We start from the raw sequence: 24738 nt of genomic DNA on the forward strand, positions 1-24738 counted from the left end.
ACAAATGCCAGAGTCATACTGTTTATTGATCAAAAGACCAAAATTAGTAAACTCATATGAGAGATGAAAAAATGGAAATGGAATGTACAACTCTAGTCAATCAGAAGCAATTTTAGAGAATTTTATTGAACTGTCATTTTATTACCAACATCTAACATTTCTAGCTTTGCTACATTTGGATAAGCACATTAGGAAGAAAATGTAAATTAAATACTATGAAAGTTCACTTTTAATGAAACATGATCTTAACAGATATGGATATATTAATTTAGTGGTTTTATTGCATTGTTAGAAAATTATATTATGAAAGATACAAAAAAATCAATAGCCGTTATTATTTCTGTTTATTTTACAATCAGTATGCCATCTTTACCATTACGGCTTTAAAATTTCATTCTGCCCAACAAGTTTCAAAGAATAGTTTATTACACGCTTTAATAAAACAGTTAAAATATTTACAAATTCAAAATAGATGTTTCATAACTGAAAAAAGTTCACCTGAGAATTCATTATAACATTGCCATTTTTTGATTTTTTTTCCAAGTTGTTAATGTGGCTGAGCGTCCACATGCAACCTGTATCGTCTACTGCACCAAATATATTTGATTCCTTATTTTAAATTAGTTAAGCATTAAGCTATAGTAAATTATGTTATAAAATGTACAGATGGAGAACTTAGATTTATATCCATATTTGTTTTGAATATAACAATTTAACGACAAATTATTTGCTATAGCTGCAGGATTCAAATAATAAAAAAAATTTTAAGGTATGGTTATTTTATCAAGTTAGACCTAACAGCTTTTTAAAAATCATCAAGCAGTGAGAAGGCTAACTCATAAAATAAGGAACAATGATCATGTAAATATGCAATATAAAACTGAAAAACACCTTGCCAAAATTCTGCATGAAGGAAAAGATATACACTGTATACACATAATCCTGTCATTTGTCTTCGGCAGCCTCAAAAAAAAAAAAAAAATCAACTTAAAACAAATTTTCTTAGAAAAAACTTCTTTAGAAGTTAATGTTAAAATAGGCATAAATGTGTAATGCTATGCAATATATAAAAACTTCCCCACTTTATGGCCAAAAGACAGAGATAAAAAAATTTTTTATCTATCTGTCCTTCTGGATTACAACTTGAAAATCATATAGGTATGAGGTAGTGTAGTTACTTGTATTACATGCTGGCTATTAAAAGTAATGCTATATTTTACGAAACATTACACTTGGCCAATAATCAGAATATCATTAAAATAAACCCTTAATGCTAAACTGTTTATATGTACAGAGAAATTTAAACCAAGTGCCTTAAAGATCGTATTTAAACTCTGGAGACAACTAGGTTTATCATAAAATAGAAAGTAATCTTTCAAAGCAGTTATTTACAGTAGCAATTAAAGCAAAAGATTGACATTTGCACATACACAAACTGATGTGACAAACAGTTGAGTGTACACTGAGGTAGGAAATCAAGGAGTCCATTGGCTTGTATAAGATTTTGCATTTTGTAAACCAGAAAAGGTTTTATATTATTTTATATTTTGAAGTTAAAATTTAAAATTACAAGTGTCAAAGAAATAGCTACATGGGGGTATATATATATATATATATATATATACACACACAAACACGTACACATATCATTCTTTTGTAGTACGAGATGCATTACCATTGAATTATCATTCTCCCTGACAAACTGAGTGTACTTATAAAAGCCTCTAGAAAATAAACAGGCCCAACCAGTTTTCTCTTACAACAACTAAGCTGATAACAGAGATAACATACAAACCACTGAAGATACTAGCAGTATCTTCCCAACGCCACCCGCCCCCATGAAAAAGGGTAACATTTGACAAATTGCTCTGAAATATGAAGTCTGGTCCCCACATCCCCTCACAGCAGAGGCCTACTGGCTTGCGACCCATTCCTACACGGCACATGGCCGTCTCCCACATCAGCTACACAAGCCCTTCACTAGACTCAGGATGCAGTCTACAAAAGTCTCCTCTCAGGTGTCTCATCTTGGTGAAATGAAGTACTTTCTAATCCAAACACTAAAAATCACTCTCTGTACCCTTTCAAACTGGATTCTGCAAATGTTTCTGTGAATGTGAATATGAAATTTTGTTTTCGTCATTGAGAGGTCCATAGCTTTTGTTTAACTCCCAAACAAGCCTACAACAGCAGAATGGCTAAGAACCACAGTAAAATGTTATGGGGTAGGGGCTCAGATTATGAAAACACTATTGTAAAACAGGATTGAATAAACACAAAGACTGATTTTAAAATGCCCAAGTCCAAACTGATTTGTGTGCCCTTATATACTAGATTTGGGGAAGAGAACAAGATTAAATCTGGCTTCCAAATTCAAACCCACCATGGAACAAGATCAAGTTTCATCCTATTTCACAAACCTGCACGGCTGTTGCAGATACATTTTTATCTATCATAATGCTTTTTACAAAGAAACCACAGGGCTTCAAAAAATAGGATGGAAAATGAACTGTCACTCCTGATCAATGTAGGCAATCTTCTTACCCCACGATATCTGGTTTCCTTGCATGGGCAACTTATGGTGGGCAGGCCGACAGCCTTGTATCTGGGCAGCTTGCCAAGATTCTAGGGAGGCTAAGACAATGCTCCCAACCCATGAGCTCATGCCACTGTATCCTGAGTCTTATTTCTTCTTCCAAAGTGACAAGAACGTCAGGAAACAGAAAGATCATGATGGACTCAGATGTGGAAGAGACTGAAGAGAAAAAAGAAAAGAGGGAAATGACACTTATCTACCGCTGACGCAGCCAGAACTCTTTGAGAGTCGACACTGAGGAGGAGTAGAAGCCTCTGCCTTAGCCCACCGCTTGCCCATTTCCTAACTATTCAGGACTCACAGTGCAGGCCAGCCAATCCCCGGTTTTACCAGGAGCTGAAGAGCAAAGTGCCAGGATTCAGGCAAGACGATTACGTCATGTTTTCACACTGCAGTTCTACACCAATATTCCCAAGGAGCTGACACCCTACTTCTCAGTAGAACTGAACCCTATCAGCATTACTTGGGGAGAAATTTTCTTTTAAACCAGTATGTTGTAAGAAGGTCAGATTATTAAACTTTTGCAGGCTACTTCTTGATAGTGAGAACTATCTGCCGACATTTCAAGGTGTTTAAATGTTGTTTGATACGCTACAGTTTTCATTTTCTTATTCATTTTTAATACTGGGAAGAGTCATTACTAATAGTTATTATTCTCTAAAACATGTGAGTTTTCAAAGCCTTACTACATTTCCACATATGATTTTTCGGTATCCAGGAGGCAAGTCATTTCTGCATTTCCTGTGGAAATCAAGGAAAAGTCAAGGGTTGACTTCAGAGGAATTCCCTTAATGGCAAACTACAAGGGGAGAAAAACGATATTGTTAAGAGACAGATGGCTACGGCTATGTCAGGCTTTCAAGACAATGTCAGAACTTCAGTAGAAAATGAGACGGTCTGAAGGAAGTGGAAGCAAGTTTACTCATCAGTAGTACATTTGTCGGTCATCTGCTGACAGAAATCCGAGATGCCACCACTCTGGCGACACTGCTCCCCGGGCCCGGCCTGCTCCGAGGGGGCGCTGGCAGCTGCCCGGGACTCCGGGCCCCAGGCACCACCCGCCTCACCACCCTTGGCACTGGGATAGCGAGGGCTCTGCTCCCCAGCAGGCGGCCCAGCTGCAGGCCCTTCAGGCAAACTCAAAATCGATGGTAACGTGAGCTCACCATCAGCAGTACTCTTTCCTTTCTCCGAAATTAAAAAGGAAAGTGGGCAATCGGAGGCCGAGTACTTGGCGAGTATCTGTATTTGTTCTTGACTTAGAGCTGCTTCTTTACAGACTTGCTGGCAAAGTCCAGTTAGGTTCTGCTTTGTCTCGCCCAGAGTGGACAAAATGTGATCCCTTTCCTTCAACAAGCTCTCCTTTTCGTTTTGCTGTGAGGGTGAGAAAGAGAATACAGTGAATTGTGTTTATGAGCTCAATCAACATTCCTAAGGTGAGCACACATTCATATCCACAGTGTCTTCTCATTATATAAGGTCATGTGGAATTTTTCCTGCCAATTCAATTCAAAAATATATTTAATACCTAACGTCCATAAGCCCCCATCCCAAACTCTTAGGCCTACATGTATCTTGGGATTCAGAATTTTTCAGATTTTAGAAAGAAAATACAGATGCACACATAATTCCTCTAGCAGGGTCTGAGGTAGCACCCCACTATCAAACGTCTTCACATTTCTAAATAAAACACATGAAAGTATCCATGCGCAAAGTAGGTTAAATAAAGACTCTACCTACCCTGTCAGCTTGTGTCAGTTTTGTGGCCAAAATAGTTTGTGACGAACTTACATGATTTTCAGAGCTTTTTGGGTTTGTGGATTGCAAGTAAATGAGTGTGAACTTTCTGGATGGAATGCAACCAAAAAAAAGTACAAGCACATGATCAGAACTCCTGCAAGATTCTAGTAATGACTGACATCAGTTGGGCATTTACTTTGTGCCAGATATTGTGCTAAATGTTTTGAAATATGTAACCTCAGCTATGTAATCCTCACAATGACTCTGTTGATTTCAGTAATATCAAACCCATTTTATAGATGGGATTCAGAGTTTAATATGCCCAGAGTCAGAAAGCTAGTGGGTGAGTTACTGAAGTGTGAAGAAGGGAGAAGGGGAGGGGACTTGTGTTTGTTAATTATTATTACTACTGGTGCTGTTATTATTTTCATTTAAATGTTTATCCCTACAGGAAAGGCTACCATGGAATTCTGTTCAAGTTTTCCTGGTTCCGGCCTTTCTGTCCGCCATCACTGGTTGCTGCTGACGGTGTGTCTTTTTTCTATCATTGCCCCACCTCATCCTTCCTACTCTACCACTGCATTGCTCCTAATCTAGTATGAGCTAGAAAACCAAATAATCAAGCTGTTTATAAGGTAAGAGTAAATAAATATTGATAGAGGGTCAAAGAGTTCTCTTGTGAAATTTATGACAACTCTCTTGGCCTCCTGCTCATTGGCAGCTTCAAGAGAGCTGAGCTGTTAAATGTTGCCAGTTAACATTTAGACAGGTTATTTCATAGTAATCATCCACAATGGCCAACCTTTAAATAGATGCTTTTCTGGGACAAAAATGGCTAAAAGCCTTGTACAAAAGTACTGTTGCGGTTTTATGTAAAAGTTTTTCTACAAAACTGTGTGTGATTCCAACTATTGGTAGTTAGTTTTTAAATATTTCAAGGCCATCTAATATTTTAAGAAAATCTGCAATGAATATAAAACACTAAATTTTTATATTGCAAGGTATTCTCCAATTTGTTGTGGTTTGAAAAAATAGGTAGACGCCAAGAAAAAAAATATATATATATATATATAAAATAAATAAAAGCAAGATCAATGTTCAGGAAGTACATTTTTTCTTACAGAAGGTTTGTCAGTTGTAGCCTTCTGATAAAATGAGTCTGCTGGTGCCTACAGGGAGAGAACAGTGCCTACCACCTGACCAGAGAAAGAAAGCAATCAGCACCCACTTCTCTTTATGGCCCTTCAGAAGCCAATCCAAATGAGGATGGAAACAAAGCTTCCAGAAGAAAATAAGAAACCTTTTTACTTAGTCATAACAATATCAGCCATTGACTCCTCTATCAAAGTTAAGATAAATCTCTGTTCTAAATAACAACAGACAAAATTTCAACTGTTCGCTGGTTTTTTAAATTAAATATGGTTAAGGAAAATAATGACTATTTGACCTTCCTCCCAGAAATTAGAACTACTACTTGACCTACAGATACTATGAAGATGACAAATATTTTATAACTTCCGTATCTTTTGATAAATATCAATACAACCTTAAATATTCTCACTACTACCTCACTAAATAAAGGATGACAGGATTATAAGTATGTCCCATACAAGATGGCTTGCTTCTTTACAACAATTAAAACCAATAGGTACAAACCTGAAACTCTACCATGATTATTTCTAGAAATTAAATGTTCCCTTTCTGTTCCTCTATACTTTAAGCTAACTCCTACATGGGTAAGTTTCCAGACAGTTAGCTGATTTTTCCATTTCACTCTCATTTTAAAACACAAATTTACTTCAATAGCACTCAGTTTAACTAAAGCAATTCAACTTAAGAACTTCATGATATCATTATTAAAGATACCTCCCAAACATACTACCAGTGTCCTGTTACCTATTTCTACAATATACTTTAATTTTCTTATAATGTAACTCTATAAATCATAGTGTGAAGTGCTATGGCTTTAATCACAGATCTATTTTTAAAAAATGAATCCCGGTATTATTCTGCATTTTATGGGAAGAAAACAAATTTTCATCCAAATCCACATTTTCAACAGCTAGTGTACGATATTCATTCAATATAAGAAGTTTAAAAAAAATCAAAATATAACTCACCCAGTAAAGATAAGGAGTGGAAGAATTTGGCACCAAAAGAGCCAGGTGACAGTGACAATTTACTTTAGATTAAAGGGTACTCACTGCTAGAGAATGGTGACTAATAGTCCCTTATGATGCAAAACCTCTGAATAGACAGTTCATAGAAATATAAAAATGAGCCTTAAAAATATGAATACAAGTGCTCAGTTTCACTCATAAGAGAGAGAAAAATAAAAGCTACCGTGAGATATCAATTCTCACAATCAGATGGGGAAAAAACAAAAGCTGACAACAAACTCTCCGCTGAGGTTGTGGGCGGACAGACACACATATGACTGCTGGTGGGAAAGCAAAATGCCATAACCACTACTGAAGGGAATTCAATAATATCTAACAAAATTACATATGTATTTACTCTTGATCCAACAATCCTACTTCTAGGAATCTATCCTGAAGACACATCTTCTCAAACATGAGAGAAAACAATGTTCAAAGTTCTTAACTATGGCATCTCAAATGTCCACTAATAAGAAACTGGTTTGGATTAACTGTGTGTGCTACAGACAGCCACAACTGAGTACTATGGAGCTTTAAAGCAGAATGACAACCACTGTGAACTAAGAAAAATATTTCCTGGAAATCACTTCTTGAGCGAAAACAGTAGAATACAGAATGGTATATATAGAATACTTCTCTATAGCAGAAAGGGTAATAAAAATACATACAAAACATTAACCCGTTTTTAGAAAAGAAACACAAGGGAAAAAATCCAGAGATTAATGATAATAGTTACCTACAGGAAATAGCTATGAATAGGGTATAGGGAGAAAATGGGATCAAGACTTTGGAGTAGCTTTTTTAAAACACAGTTTTAACTTTTAAACCATACAGATGTTTTAAATATTCAAAAATTAAACTTAAAAAATGTGAAGAGTAAATCCTAGAAACAGAAATAGAAACAAATTAAGTTAATTGTATATCAAATTGCTAACATAAAGAACTACTTTGAATAATTTTTAAATTTTAAACTTCAGTACTATGGTATATATTTAAGGGCAAAGAAAAAGCAAAGAAATTTTAAATTTTACTCAATCTCTTTATTATTGATAGTAATATTGACATTATAATTTTATGACATATATTTTATATGTATGTATTTATCAAATAGTAAATATATTAATATAATTGGAAGCCAAGATTTTCCCTATAATGAAAAGAGATAAAATATAAATACAGGGACTGCCCTGGTGGTGCAGTGGTTAAGAATCCGCCTGCCAATGCAGGGGACACAGGTTCGAGCCCTGGTCCGTGAAGATCCCACATGCCGCGGAGCAACTAAGCCCATGTGCCACAACTACTGAGCCTGCACTCTAGAGCCCACGAGCCACAACTACTGAGCCCGCGTGCCACAACTACTGAAGCCCGCATGCCTAGAGCCCATGTTCCACAACAAGAGAAGCCACTGAAATGAGAAGCCTGCGCACCGCAACTAGAGAAAGACCGCGTGCGGCAATGAAGACCCAACGCAGCCAAAAATAAATAAATTTTTTAAAAAAAAATATATATATATATAATTGAAGCAAAAAGACAAAAGTTCTAAACTACTAAATTTTGACTAGAAATATCTGCATGAACTCATGATTTCTAACATACTTTTACTTATTGAAGCATAATATACATCCTGAATGCACTCATGATTTTACACACACACACACACACACACACACACATTTCCCAGAAGAAGCAACACTCCAGCAGCAAGCATGCTTTCTACAGTCTAATACCTGCTATAAGAAACCAGGGATTTTTAGAGAAAGGGGTGATTCCCAAATGTTCGAACAAGAGAGGTACAAGGTGAGCCTATGACATGCTGTTCTAAATGGCACAGAAGCACTAATGGGGTCATGTCAAAAGCACACAGCACCTGGCAGAGGAGGCTGGCTCTCCCCGGGCAAGTCTGAAAAAATGTCAACATCAAGAAGATCGATGACTACTATGGGTTCTAAGAAATTAAATTAGAAAAAAATTAATCCATGAGTCCACAGTGATACTAAAGAGGCGTGGTGGGAGGGAGGGAAACAGGAGGGAAGGAAAGTTCTTTTTATAGAGGAATACCAATAAATGTAAGTGGAATGACAGAATTAGAAAAATCATGATTTTGCAACCCCCATTGTAAAGGCCATCAAAGTATGCTTAAAACCAAAGGACATAGGAGTGTTGGGGAACTGGATATTCGTAAAGTGCCTAATAAATACTCCACAGGTTACTAAACAATTACAAAGGCAAAAAAAAATAATTTTGGAAATGATCTGGCAATTCCCATGCACTCAGGTGGGACACCCTGACATTGTGCCTCCCCAAGTGACGCAGTATGAAGGACACAAGGATGAACGCCTAATCTCAACCTAAGAACTCACACTTTCACAGTTTATGTGAAATACAAGGAGTGAAGGAAGGTGTTAAATAAAACCAAGGGGAAACAATCAGACAAACTTTAAGAGTGGGACACTTTATGAGAACACTGGCGTAGACTCTTCAAAAACTTATTGTCATTAAAAAAATAAAGGAGGGGGCGAGAAGGAGTATTTGTTCTAGATGAAGAGACTAAAAAGACAGAACCAAACGCATCATGTGAGGATAGGATCCTAGCTTGAAAAGGAAAAAGAAAGCATATAGATGAACTATGTTTTGGGAACAATTAGGGTAATCTAAATAGGAACTATATATATTATTTAAGATTTATGAATTTTCTCAGGTGTGACAAAGATATTGGTAAATATATGTGATAAAGATATATAAAAATGTCTATTTCTAGAAGATTCATGTTTAAGCATTTACGGGTGAAATGTCATAATGTGGTAGGTTTCAAATGATTCAGAAAATAAAAGTAGAGCAATAGAGACAGAAAGACACTGAGACCAAGATCACCCAACTGCGGTTAGAAAGAGTCCAAAACTGACTAAGAGGGACAGAGAGAAAGACCCACAGACCAACCAAGCGGAACAGGGGGACACACACCCGGCCAGAGAGACAGAGACTAAGACCCACAGAAACAAGGAGACAGCAAAGGTGGCAAAATGTCAGTGACTGCTGAATCTACCCAGGGAGTATATGGTTGCTGATTGTACCATTCATTTAACTTTTCTGAAAGCTTGAAATTTTTAGAACGGGGAGGAGGAAAATGAATCTCAAGAAAAAAATGAAAACACATAAACCTGGCTCCCTATGACACTTGTGCATTTTACTGACAAGGACTATGTCTCATTGATCTTTGATTTCCTGGTACCCAGTACATTTAATATGGAGTGACCAAGCAGATGCTTACAGAAGACACAACTACTACTATTTCTTGAGCCCTGAACACATGCTGGGCAGTACGAAGAGCTTTCCATCCTTGAAGGTATCAGATCCTCGCACCACACCTGAGGGAGGTACTATTCTTATCTCCATGTTATCAATGAGGGAATTGGGTATTGGAGGTGAAATTATTTCTCCAGGCCACAAAGCTACCAGTGGCCAGGCAGAGTCTCCAGCTGTTTGACTCCAAAGCCTCCAACTGACTTTTGTGTGCTAGTGCAGTAGGTTCTCAAAATTTAATGTGCATAATAAATATTTACCCGGGAAACTTTTATAAAAGGCATGTTCCTGGGCCCCTCCCACAGGTCTGGGAGGGAGCTAAGGCAGGTGCATTTTGAGGGGGCACCCCCGGGTAACTCTGATGCCAATGGTAAACAGACCACATTTCAAGACAGGCTGCTGAAGGGCCTCACAGAGTGGCAGAGGGCAGGTTCCAGAAACCCATGGGAGGGTTTGGAGACAACAGTGCACACGTGACTAGAGCAGCCAGTAAAATGTGACTAGAAAAGGTTTATTTTTAATAAAATAATACAATCTTCACAACAAAATTCAAAACACTAAAGACAGATGAGGTCATTTTACTCCTACACCATCATAATGGACAAGGGCAATGAAACAAAATGGTGTGTGAACACCTTAACTCTGAGTTCCAGAGCTTTGTGAATATTGTGATTTCTGATCACTTATAAGTTGATATCAATCAATATTTGATATCTTCTAAGAGAAATTACATTTTGGTAATGTAATTTTTTTTCTTTAAAAAGCAAGTTTCATTTCAAGGTTACCTTTGTTTCAGGCCAAAATGGTATCAGAGACACACATTTTCTAACTTCTGAATTAGTCTTACAGAAAAGAATAAACATGGACCTTGTAAAGAATCCTATAGAGACAAGAGACTTGTAAGTCAAACACATAACAGAAGTTGAAAGATTCCTGAACTTTGTTTCAAGATCTTATATTTATTGGTAAAAAGAAAAGTTATGTTTTTGGTTTATAGATTATGCATATTCAATTCTTATAGTCAAAGCAATACTGAATTAATGCCTAACCTCTAACATATTATCAAATTTAAAATAAACATTAAAAGTCAATGCCATCGATTTATCAACCAAATAAATACACACCTTTCCTTTTCTTCAAAGGTTTTGTTTGACTGACAGAACTTCTTGTTGAGAAATACAACTCATTAATTTATTGAATTCGAACTAACGTCTCCCTTTGGCTTTCCCAGCACATAAAGACTATAAAAGCACCCTTTATATATGATAATTATCCTACTGACCCACCCTAAAGACATTTTCGAATCCCTATTCTTATTGTAATCAAGTACTTTTTTTCATGTGCTGATCCATCCACAGCCTATTAGGCTATTACTTTTAGGACCAACTACAAAAAGTTCACAGTCAATAGCCAAAGACCAAAGCTTACAAAAATAGGGGACCCTTCACCTGAATATTAATACCAAATGGGCATACTGTGAATTTATTAATATTTAATTCAATCAATCATTGGCTATATTAAAATGGATGTTTCATTATGAAACATGTAATTTCCCTTAAACAGGTCTGCTAATTCCACCCAGACCATAAAGACTGGGAAACACTGCTTGTCTACTGCTTCCAAAAAGTGACATCCCGATAAAAAAAAAAAAAAGAAATCTGTCCCACTCTTCCACATTCTTAACTCTCCATACTACTAAACAGGAACGTGTGATGGACGCGTCGGGGTAACTTCTCTCTCTACAAGAGACAACAAGGTCCAAAGTATCACCCAAAAACCAGGGTCTAAGTTCTAAGTAAACTTCTTAATGTAGTAAGTATCTTAAGCATCAAACTCTTTTACTTCTGGAAAAGGGCCAGCCAGCTTGTAATTCTAATTAGCTAAGAAGTAGCATACTTTCTGCTTATTTTCATCTGAGACAAACATCTGCGGCAGGACAGAAATTTATAACACGCCTCTTATAATTTGCAACTGGAGTTTGCCTGTATAAATCACTAGAACCAAGAGCAGTATGAAGGACGGAGCAGAATTCAAGGAAGCCAAAACACAAAGTAAATCATTCAGATTAAAAAAAAAAAAAAAATTTACCGTATCTCCCCTGGGGATGTCCTAGAAGAGGAAAGAGACCGAGTTCAGCCTGGCGCACATCTGGGTAATGAGACCCCTGTCGGGCTGTCTGCTCTACCTGCCCAGATGTGAGCTCTTGGCAGCCACGTTTTCTGTTTCTGCTGTTTGTCCCTGCTCTCCAGTCACAGAAGAGGACACCCGAACCCGAAACAGGCCAACAGGCTAACTCCTTGGGAATTGAGAACTGACTAGAACTGTAGTCTCTGCCTGGACTGGTCTCTGGAGGAGAGGGAAACTATTCCTGAGCTGTGTTGTGGCCACTCTTCCCATACACACTTGGTGGCACACACATCCAAAGAGAAGGTTCTCTGGGTTCCTGGCAGTTTTCTACTTTCTTGTTCTACACTATTTACGAGGCCTGGCTCCATTCGTTGGCTTCTAATTGAGACACACGTAAATTCTTACAACAAATTCAGTAATTCATGTTTCAGATGGTTTCTGTTTCTTGCAACCAAAGAGTCCAAATTAATACAATAGGTAAATAGGGTACTGACCACTCTGGTTTCTTATTTCATAAGAACTGCAGGAAAACCAAATATTCCCTTCTATTGGAAATTAACCAAGAGTTATTCCACTGACCATATGAAAGGAACCTTTCTATAATGAGAGAGGCAATATAAAGGTGAGGTCCAAACCCAGAATTTACAGTTTAGGCAGAGACATTAGGAAAGGAGCAATTAAGGGAGAGAAAACTGAAAATTGATAAATAATAGTATAGCAATAAGAAGAAAAAGGTAGTATTTATTGAGTGCTTACTATGTCCAGGCACTCTTCTAAGTGCTTAGATGTATTAACTCATTTAATCTTCAAAAATGAATACCCACTCTATAAAGTAAGAATTAGTATTATCCCATCGTAAAGAGGAGAAACCTGAGGGACAGAAATTGAACGGCCTGCCCAGAGTTACAAAGTGCCACAGACAGGCACAGAATCCCACACTTTTAACCACTGTATCTCCCGTTGCTCTCTGTTGAAGCAAAGGCAGAGGGAGCAGAAAGTCCAAAGAAAGTCGCAAGACCTCTTCATCCTAGATACCTGAAATTCAGTAAAAACATCAACTGTCCAGCAATCCAACGTCTGACTGCAATGAAAAAATATAAATATGACCTATGAGTCATGAAATAGACTAGTTCTAAAGGGTAATAGTTACTCTCCAACATATTTGCATAGTACATGTCTAAAATAAAGTTACTGATGAAACAAACTCAATCGATACGAAGGGTTTTTTTGTTTTGTTTTCATTTTTGTTTGTTTTTAGGAGGAAGAAAACCAGATAAATTCTACTGGCAGCTAAAAATCATCACTAGCTGAGGGGGAAGACAGAACTAAAAGAAGCAGGTATAGTAGTACTCCAGTAGTGCAAGTTTATTCAACGTTCATTTCAAATAGCACTATACAACCCAACAGTCTAGAAAGCATCTCTGTATTACAGTACAGAATAAAAACTAAGGCTAAAATGCTGTACTCTGTCTAAAGGCAGGTAAGTGTTTAATCCAAAGTTGGATAATAAGAAAGGACACTAGTGCTTACAGGTATGGACGGATACACACCCTAAGAGTACTGGGTAAATGTTACTGAATTTGTCACTTTTCTTCTTTGGTCTTAACAACTCTAATCATTCAGCAATATCATATAGGTTTTTTAATATCTCTCATGCCTCTATGTGTAAAACATATGGTTTCTTTTTCATCTTCTTATACAGTTTGCTTCATCTTTTTATATAGTTAAACATCTTCATCTTTTTGCCTAAAGTATACCACAATACTACATAAATAACAAATTTTTATTTTTCCACTTTTCTGAAGGCATATAAATGCAGTGTCTTTTTTCTAAATTGTTGCTGTTTACTTACTATTCACAGCTAGGAACATTCATGTTTAAAGATTTACTACAATCGCAATTTTAAACTTTTACCAATAATTAACAAAGACCCAAAACCGAACATTCAATGAATGTTTTTACTACTTCTAGGCACTCTTTCCCTGATGTCTCTAACCTTATTTTTAGCTTTAGCTGGCCTGCACTATCAGTTATCTTTTTTCATACAATGTTTCCTTCTATCAACCACTAGGGTGTAGAAAAACATGGGTGGAAATTAATCTACTTTTTGGGTTAATTTGTGTTTTCATGCTGGAATAGAAAATAAGATTCAATAAAGTAAGCATTCTTCTCACTTAGGATCTCATTAGATCTTAAAATTTTCTATTTATACCAGCACGTGAATTCTTTCCCTTAGATGAAAGATCCAAGTTGGCTGGTCTGTTTTGGTATCAACCAAAACAAGTTACTAGTTATTAAAACTAACAACTGGAACATCAGCTCTTATAGACACCAAACACAGCACAAAGAGATTAAAGTGCTTTATTAATATCTTTAACCCTTACTCAACCACCAAGAGTTAGGTAGATAGTAGAATTATCCTTAATCTATAAATCATTTTTTTAAAAGCACACAGAAATAGTCCTCAACTTACATATGGTTGTATATCATGCTAAATATGTAGAACACTTACTCAAGTAAAATAGTCTATGAAAACACTCATTGTTTTTTATTTCCTAAGCTTTCTGAAAATGTCATATAATTTTCTTAAAATGATAATTGGTAAATTTTAAAATTAATGTATAATTGAGCATTATATCTGACTTAGGAATTGAAATAGCTATTTCCCGTCTGAAAAAAAAAGAAAGAATGAATTGTTGGAATTAGAATAAGAAGAAACTTGCATACTTACCAGCTTCTCAATTTCTGACTCAAGATTCTGTATACAATCAAGTTTTCTCTTGCGACAGCGCTGTGCAGCAATTCTGTTTTTACTTCTTCTCCGAATATCATGGATGCAATCCAGTTGTTCTGGAGTCAACTTGTGCATTTTCAACAAGGATTGAAAATCATTTCGAGAGAGCGAAATTATTCGTTGTGCATTAAATGGTAGTTTTACCTAGAAGGTGAAATAAACGTTAGTAGTTGCTGTATTTTGTAGTTTCTACTTAAATCTAGGAAGAGAAAGATATGCACCTATGTTTTCCAGGGAACTTCATTTAGAGGTTAAAAAAAAAAAAAAAAAAGACCCCTATTTCCAATTTCTATACAATCCTTTAAAGACTGATAATTTAATTGATATTCCGATTCTATTTTAGAGAGGGTTCAGAAGACAAATTGAGAAGCAAATTTTTTTCAGCAAATCAAACATTATCAACACAAATATTAATGTATTTAAGATGAAAAAACAGAATTTAAATTATTTTACTAGGGCATGTTAATAACCCATAGATATCTTTAAGGCTCTTTCTAAAGTATTTTTAATGTATTTTTACCCAAACCAAAAAAAAAAATCTATTTTATTCTTTGATTTATATTACTGTGTAGCACTGATTTAATACTGGTATATTACCACTAGTAATTTCTGAAGCATTTCAGAAAATTTATTTTTCTGTCAGGAAAATGGCAGTTTCACATAACTCATTTCACTTGCCAATGTAGAAATGGTTAGAAAAACCTTATGAATATTTTAAAGTCATTTTCAACATACTTAAATTTGAAAAAAATAAGAAGATAATTTAAAAACATAACAAAACTGTGGGACAGTTTAATTGTATTAATTATCAAAAACACAAATGAAACATTGGTCAGCTTCTGTGGTAACTTAGTCTTTCAAGCTGACAGAAATTAGTTACACAAAATACTCTAAAATTTCTTAAAGTTTTATTTTTAGCATTCTTTTCACAGTTCCAAACACTGGATTTATAAATATCATGTAAAAATCTATAGATGTAACTCATGCATACATATTACTTCTTAAATTAAACCACCAATCACCTCCTTCCACAGCCAAGGGAAAAAAAAACCTCTTTCAAACTATGTCATCCAACAGCTATCAAACCAAAGAACATGATAAAGAACTAACATGCCCTTATTATTACTGGAACTATAGTAATGTTTTACAAAAAAGCATCTATCAAATACAAACATTTGTACACAAAGTATACAGATCAAGCTTAGTATGATTAATACCATACCATCTACACGTAATTCATGCTAAATTATTAAGACATTCTTTAAATTAATAGATGAAATAACTAAGGGAAAATAAGAAAAAAATTCATAGCTCTGAGAAAATAGTGTAAAGAAAACTCTGTGGGGGGAGGGATAAATTGGAAGACTGCGATTGACATATACACACTACTATATAAAAAATAGATAACTAATAAGAACCTATTTAATAGCACAGGGAACTCTACTCAATACTCTGTAATGACCTATACGGGAAAAGAATCTAAAACAGAGTGGATATATGTATACGTATAACTGATTCACTTTGCTGTACAGAAACTAACCCATCATTGTAAATCAACTATACTACAATAAAAATTAATTTAAAAATTATTAACTAGTTCTGTACTCAAATAAAAAAGAGGGGTGATAAAAAAAAAAAGAAAGAAAGAAAACTCTGGATCAGAAGCCACATTCTTACAACCAGTCACTGCTAAGTCATTGCCAAGTGACTAGTCCCACGTCTAGACATCCATGTGGCAGTGAGTAAGACTGAATATATGCTGTATTTAACCAAAAGTTATCACATAATGCTACAGAATCATTTTTCTTTTTCCTCTCGGGACCTGGCATTTGATTTAAACAGTTAAACAGCCAATGTGTGAATCCATAACCTGGTTAACAAAATAAATACACCTACTTGAAATAAATGAACACAGAAGTCCTTCAAACGTCATCACACACTCCTGGTATTTATCATATGGTTGTATAATTAACTGTGTATGGGTTTCCTCCTCCCTCTCTGAGCCGGCTCACATCCCCAGTGATGCGACAGGAGCTGACACATTAATCCCAATTAACAGTGGTAAAACAATGACTTAACAACACACTCATTTTCCCCTCACCTCACATTCTTGTTCTCTGGCTGAACAGGGTTCACTGTCTCCTTCGGTATCCGTCTCAGAGTCGTCTCCCAAGCTAATCACACAAGCGTAGGGACAAGGTTCCTGTTGGGGCTCTGAAACGTAGTCATCGTTTCCAATTTCCAAATTGCTAGAACAGCCTTCGGTACTCAGAGTACTTATGAAAGGGCAATTGACAGAACTCAATGTTGTGAAAGTCCTCTGACCTGGTTCTGGGCTCTCACTAATCCGGATACCTAACCAGGGACATTCAGACCGTTTCTGGGAGTAGGTCTGTTCTGAGCCATCTTTGGCCACGGCAGGTGATAACTGCATTTGGCAAGGAGAGTCCGTGCTGCAAATGTCACTCCAGAAGCCTTTCGCTAGGTGTTCTGCCACTTCTCGTTCCACGCTACTCAGATCACTTGAGGCGAGGTTACTATCTTCCCTGGGGCCAGAGTCAGATTTCAAATCTTGACTCTCACTGAAAGTTTTCTCTTCTCGAACATCTGAAGCTGACAAAGGCTTTTCTGTTAACACTGTCGTGTTTTGCATACCAGCAAAATTCAAGTCACCATACTGGTCATACGTGTGTAAAAGAGACAGAGGATAGAGCCCATGGGGATCTGTAGAGCTGGGGGGAAAAGGAGTCGCTTCTGTTTTTCCTGATGGGCACTGAGAAGCAGGATCTTTCTTCTTGGTTTCTTCATGTTCCATTGCTAATTTTCTTTCTTCACATTTTAAAATCACCTGCAAATCTGCACAGTCCTGGATTCCTCCTAGACACTCATTTTCGGACGTCTCATTTGGCTGAACAGAAGAAGTGTGAATGTCTTTGACACTGGATTCCACAGTACGGACTCTGTCAGTTCCAAACGCTTTTTGGAATTTTCGGTATTTGGGGCATAAAGATGGCAGAGCCAGAGCAGCATCCTTTTCTAAGCACATGGATTCACATGTTTGACTGGCACTGTCTTGTAGAGGAGGAGATACTTTTGCACTGCCTTGATACCTACGGAGTTTACAGTGAGGAGTCTGAACATTTTTATTTTCCAAAATTTCCTCCACCTCATCAATTTCTAAATCCCTCTGGTCCAAAAGTGAAAATTTAAAATCTGGTTTCTGACAGGGTGATGAGAAGCATTTTTTTCTTGGACATTCTTGCTGGTCTGCAGTGGAGTCCAAAAACTTGTATTTGAGAAACTGAAAGCAGGATTCCTCAATATCAGGTACACCTAAAAATTCCACACACTTGTACACTTCATCCACATTGTCCTTACTTAGTATCAGTTTAGCAGTGTAGGCAAACTGAATTAAAGGTTCAAATCCTTTAACTGTCACCTGTTAATATACAAAATAAAAACAAATGCATCACATGAAAGCTGTCTAGTAGATAAGTACAAGAAAAGTAGGAGGGTGGCAAGGGAGTAACCTCTTTGCGATATTTACAAAATGGGTATTTTAATTTGGTAAGAAAAAATATTCTTCTAGGAAATGTAAAGCTAAGGGAATCTAGAAAAGCATGCTTCTCACATCTTGTTCATTGGGACCACACCCTTCACTTTATAGACTCCACTCTTAATGACCCATGGAGTATGATTTACTCATATGAGGTAAAGATATAAACATGACCACAATTTTCCACATAGCTGAAAGAAATCATCTGTGGAATAAAGCAACATGGATACAATTTGCAACACATAGTCAAGTGCCAGGTGTCTGTTGCCATCCCAGCCCCATGTGGTCACTATAATCCAAACAACTATAAACTACAACTGCTATAAACTACAAAAGTGAAATTTTCAAGGATGGAAAACAATATATCCAAGGCACTTAAAGTAGTCCTGGTCCATGGTGAATGCACAGTAAATGGTAATTATTATCTTTATTTCATGCCAAAAATTTCTAATAAAATTTTTAAAGATTCAGATTTAAAAAATGATCTAAGTGAAGGTCTAAAACTCGTGCCCAGTACTGTTTTAGCAAAGATTCATGGACTCTAGGTAATAAAACTTTTCAGCAGAAACTTGCACATTTACACTGAACCTGCCTCTGCAAAGTGAGGGGCAAATGAAACCTACTGTAGTGCAGGGAAAGCGTCGTTCTGGGCTCAAAATACAAAATTAATTTGAAAACACTGAATTCCTATAAGAGTGATCAATATATAATTTTTTGTGATCTTCTTAAAATACTGCTAAACTGGGAGTACTTAATTAGCTTTTACATGGCTAAAATAAAAAATAGCAACACCAAATACTGGTGAAGATGTGGAGAAATTGGATCACTCATGTATTGCTGGTGGGAATGTAAAATGGTGCAGCCACTTTGAAAACCAGTTTGGTAGTTTCTTATAAAACTAAACATGCAACCACCCTATGTCCCAGCAACTGCACTCCTGTTCTTTTATGTCAGAAAAATGAAAACTCATGTTTGTACAAGTGCTCACAGCAACTTTATTTGTAACAGCCAAAAACTGGAATCAGCCTGATTTCCTTCAATAGGTGTATAGCTAAATAAAAACTGGTACAGCCACCCTATGGAATACAGTAAAAAGGAACACACTACTGATGCATACAACTTTGATAAATCTCAAAGGAATTATGCTAAGCGGAAAAAGGCCAATCCCAAAAGGTCACATACTATTATGATTCCATTTATATAACATTTTTGAAATGACAAGACTTTAGAAAAGGACAGATTAGTGGTTGCCAGGGATTAGGAATGGAGCAAGGGGATAAGGGAGTGCAGACAGAGGGCAGGAAGGAAGTGGGTGTGATTATAAGAGGGCAACACGAGGGATTCTTGGGTGGGTGCTGAAACTGTTCAGACTGTGGTGGTGGATACATGGACCCATCCAGAAAATGAAACTGTATAGAACTTCATACACACACACAACTTAGTACAAGTAAAACCAGGGAAGTCTGAATAAGATGGGTGAACTGTATTACTGTCAGAATCCTGGTTGTGATACTGTACTATAATTTTGCAAAATGTTACTATTAGAAGAAACTGGACAAAGTGCAACAAGGGATCTCTCTGCATTATGTCTTACAGCTACATGTGAATTTATAATTATCTCAATAAATATTTCAATTAAAAAGTTTTCAAATAAGTTAAAATAATCAAAAGAGGCTTTTAAGACAGTGAGTTACACAATGACCTTTTCAATCTGCCACTATGATGAAACACTTCAAATATTTGAAAATTTATGATTTACACTCAAATTAGAAGGAACGAATGCATATACACACACATGCATGCATATACCTTCCCTTCCATGCACATGAATCAAATTTTTCTCTACTTGGAAAGTCATATTAAGTAATTTGAAATTACAGACCATAATAAGGATATCTCCATTATGATACGTGATGCTACTTTTTAAAAAACAATGGCTAACCTATAGTTGGCCCTTCCTGTCGTTGTCTTGGTTATCATATTATTTGCTCTGACCTCTGCCACAGAACTGACAACCTTTTTATTCCCCAAACTGTAGCTACAATTTCATGTATGTACGCACGGCCAGCGATAAGCTCAACTGTAGACTTAGTGTCATCACAGAGCAGCGCACACACACCTGTCGTACACAGAGAAGTTCTACATACTTTGTCCAAATTCCTTTTAACAACTTCTAATGTGTGTCCCAATGCCACAAGGCTCAGCATTTTTCTAGCTGTAGTTACTAATGAAATCAAGCAAGCTGTTATAAGAGTCAGTGTATACCCAGCACTCCTGCCCAGAGAGAGGTCTCTTGGAGGCAGGATGGTAACAAGGACTTAAATATCTAGGTGTGTGAGCTCCACAACAGTCTGGTGGGCGAAAGGTATGTAAGAACAAGGCTCTATAAGTATGACACAAAATCACCTTTCTTCTACCAACGCATAGCCACAATCTCAAGAAGAAAGGGAGAGAAAGAACACTTCTAGAGTACCTAACAGCCACATGTAGACAAAATGAGGAGGCTGGAATGCATAATCTTCTGGTTTCCTCCAAATTCTAAAATCCTTAGCTAACAGCTGCTTGAAAAATTAATAGATCTGACAACTCTGACTCATAGTGAAAACAATAAAACTAAGCATCACAGGCAGGCTGTCACGTGCAACTCACTCCCAACCCATATCCATGAGGGCGGGTCCTAGAGAAATGGATGTTTTAGAGAACCCTAATCCCTGTCAGTTTCCCATCACAGGAAAAGGTCCGAAGGGAGAGAAGAGCACACGGTATGGCCTCTCCCAGCATGACCTCGCTGAATGTCTGTAATCCACTGGCTGGGTCCTTTCATTAAAAATAACAATGGGTTGGGAATTCCCTGGCAGTCCAGTGGTTAGGACTCTGTGCTCTGCCGAGGGCCTGGGTTCTTTCCCTGGTAGGGGAACTAACATCCCACAAGCAGCACAGCACAGCCAAACAAACAAACAAACAAATAAAATTACAGGGGGTCAAGTTATTCAACTGCTCAACAAACATTCACGCACATCCAAAGTTAATCATTTTACGTGTAAAACGGCATCATTTCTATGAAGAAAGTTAAAGCCATGTGCTGTGGCACAAGCCGGGAACTGCTCCTCGGCCTGAGGACGGGGGAGACTGGGTCTTCTTTTAACTTTATAAACCAGGAGAGATTTAATTAAGTTAAACTGCAATCAGGACGACCTCTCCTACCTCTTCGGGCAGAGTGATGCGCAGCTCGGCGTCGGCCTGGCCCGCGAGCCTGGAGCGGAAGTAGGCGCTGCAGGCGGCCAGCACGGCGCGGTGGGCGCGGAAGGGCCGGCCCTCCACCAGCACCGTGACGTCGCACAGCACGTCCTTCCGGCGCTGCTCGTCCAGGCTGCGCAGCACGTGGCCGCTGTGCACCGACGACTCGTAGGCGAACACCGCGTTCTCACCCAGCGACATTCTGCGTCACAGGTGGCGTCGGGAGGGTCCGAGAGAGCATGCTTCTGACGGTCATTAATCCTGCCAAGACACAGGCCAGGTGTCACTCGCAGAAGACCTTGGTAAAGAGGTTTGTTAAAGTGACACTAGCAAATAACGATTAAAATACTCATCACTAAAACCCAACTGAAAACAACAGCCTCTCGAGAGCCTGGAAGCATTTATTCACTTTACCTCATTTAAAATTGGTTCTTGATAAGCAGTTTTTCTAACTAATTTTAGGAAAAATGTTCTTAGGGTGAGGGAGGGAAGACCTTTTTGAAGCAAGGATTTCAGGGCTCTCTGAAAATGAGACATTTTGTACAGAGAAAACAGCTCCAAAGAGCAAACAGGGCGGCCGAGAAATTTCTGGGTGGCATCCCACTCCTGTTGCTTTAAGACATTAATGGGCGTGTGCACAGATCACCTGAGGTCACACTTTGGGCTGGGACTGAACAGTGGAACAAGCATATGGCACTCCACATTCTCCATGCCCCATTCCGCAACATCTGACAGCAGGTAGGAGGGCTTGGTGCTTCAGAACAAGGGGCACATCCTACAAAAGGTAAAGTCCCTCCAACATGAAGAAGAAAAGGACTTCCCTTGATTGAAAGCCTCAAATCTGTCAGGCCAGATCTTAGTAATGAGTCTTTTTCACATAACAAGTCTTACTTGACACGACAAAACGTAGGCAACAAATAGGACTACTCCACCGTTAAGAACATGGTTTACCACACACAGAAACTCTTGGTTTTCTCAAAATGCTAAAACATAAGAGAAAGTTATCAAAAATGTATATTTTAAAAAATACATAATAACATACAGTAGCCTCCAAACTTTTTTTGATCCATACATACTACTGGCAAAAAAAAAAGGGCAGCCCCAATATATGTATGTTTGTCCATATATTTCAGACATGTACCATTCTTATATATTACATATGTTATAAAACACACAGAGGCTGAACGTAAGAGGTTGAAAGAGAAGCTCTAATATTTTCTTCCGGCCCCCAATGGCCAGCAGAGAGCACCCCGAGGTGTGTGTACACACCCCACCATGGCATGGCAACCACAGTGGAGGCTGAAAAGCTCCTCACAGGGGTCATCCCTGTGTCATTCACTTTTGCTCTTCTGACACCTTATTCACTGCGTGAAACGTGAAGGTCCACAAATGTTCAGTGACTGAATAAATGTTACTGTTTTCAGTTGCTATACTCCAAACAAAAATGAAAGGAGAAGTAAGAACTACTAAAGTTCATACAGACCAGGCCCAAATCATGGGTGAATTCCACCTCAAAGACAGGGTGTCTTAGTAACAAACACATGAAGTGCATCCATGAATTCCACTTATGTGTTTATTTTTAAGGTGCTCATTATAGCTGAAATGTTAGGTTCCTCAGAAATAGTCAACTACAGTAAAATCTCTCACTATGTGGTTAAACTCTACCGAAGGTCAAGGAATCACAACCTGTCATTTACTGATTCAGCATACCACATGAAATCATAGCAACTCCAAAATCATGTCCTAGGACTAACTCTACTTTTGGGTTGTGCCCATAGGAAAGGGTAGTAAATTCCCTTTAGCAATGGGTCTTAATATTTCATCTATCAACACAAGGAATTAGTGTTAGGAGTAGGGGGAAGGAACCATCATTCAAAGAAATTATGTATCTTGTGTGTGTGGTACCACACAGACCACTGCCCTCCACTTTATCTGAAACTGTATACCCTCCCCAGCCAAGCCCGATTCAACAGCTGACCACATGCCTTGCTATGTCTCTGCACAAGTCCCCAGCCTCCTTATTTTTTCCTATCCTCTGCCTTGCAAACCCTTAAAATTATACAAATCTTACCCTCCTACTCTGTTGGTGGTAATGTAAATTGGTGAGGCCACTATGGAAAACAGTGGGGAAATTACTCAGAAAATTAAGAATAGAAGTACCATATAATCCAACCATTCCACTTCTGGGTATTTATCCAAAGAATATGAAAACACTAATTGGAAAACATATACACACCCCTATGTTCAATGCAGCATTATTTACAATAGCCAACATATGGAAACAACATAAATGTCCATCAATGGATGAATGGATAAAGATGTGGTATATATATACAATGGAATACTACCCGGCCATAAAAAAATGAAATCTTGCCATTTGCAACAATACAAATGGACCTTGAGGGTATAATGTTAAGTGTAAATAGTCAGATGGAGAAAGATAAATACTGTATGATCCCACTCATATATGGAGTCTAAAAGAAAACATAACAAACAAAAACAAAATAAAATTTGTATATACAGAGAATAGACTGCTGGTTACCAGAAGGGAACAGGGTTAGGGGTGAGCAAAATAGATGAAGTGGTCAGCTGTATGGCTGGTGATGGATGGTAACTAGAGATTTGGTGGTAAGCACTTTGTAATGTACATAGATGTGGAATTATAATGGTAAACACCTGAAGGTTATATAATGTTTATATACCAATTTTACCTCAATTAAAAAAAACTATATTGAAAGACACTGAGGAGCACCTAAATAAATGGAGAGGTGTGTTCACATAAAACAGAGACCAATTCCTATACCTTCACTCTAGAGCTGCAGTTAGCCCACATGTGTTTGTGTGGCCCACTGCCACCAGTTTGCTCACTACTCGCCTCAAATTCAAGAGAGAGAATTTACTCTTGGCTCAACCCCCCTGTTGAGCCGTTTTGTGTGACGGGTTACCTCTTAAGTTCATGGTCAGCTTGCAGATTTGGACCATATGCCAACACCAAGTTCCATCAGCTGCAGCTGAGAATCAGGCAGTAAAAGCCACCCGGGAAGACCCCTCTAAGAAGGGTCAGTCTCCCTTAAAGCGGACTGATCTTGCTCCCACCAGAAACCTGGGACTCATCGCTGACACCTCCCACACTCGGCCCCAGTGTCCAATCTCTTACCGAGACCTGGTGCCTCGACCTCTTACAGCTGAGACCCATTTGTCTCCGTCTACACCGCCACAACTCCAGTCC

General features: G+C 37.7%; 1 protein-coding gene across 4 annotated transcripts in view; it reads right to left on the minus strand.

The window, feature by feature from the left end:
• Nucleotides 1–200: 200 nt before the first annotated feature.
• Nucleotides 201–24738, minus strand: part of BACH1 (BTB domain and CNC homolog 1) — a 45314-nt gene continuing 20776 nt past the window's right edge. For all 4 annotated transcript variants that reach the window (XM_061193997.1, XM_061193996.1, XM_061194000.1 and 1 more), the window contains exons 2-5: nt 21477–21770; nt 16818–18155; nt 14654–14860; nt 201–3970 (exon numbers count right to left, since the gene is read on the minus strand). In XM_061193997.1, the coding sequence (XP_061049980.1) occupies nt 3515–3970; nt 14654–14860; nt 16818–18155; nt 21477–21710 (2235 nt within the window). In that variant the 5' untranslated portion in view covers nt 21711–21770 and the 3' untranslated portion in view covers nt 201–3514. The remainder of the gene's footprint in view (nt 3971–14653; nt 14861–16817; nt 18156–21476; nt 21771–24738) is intronic.

Source organism: Eubalaena glacialis, chromosome 6 (assembly GCF_028564815.1).
Source record: "Eubalaena glacialis isolate mEubGla1 chromosome 6, mEubGla1.1.hap2.+ XY, whole genome shotgun sequence".
Taxonomy (NCBI): domain Eukaryota; kingdom Metazoa; phylum Chordata; class Mammalia; order Artiodactyla; family Balaenidae; genus Eubalaena; species Eubalaena glacialis.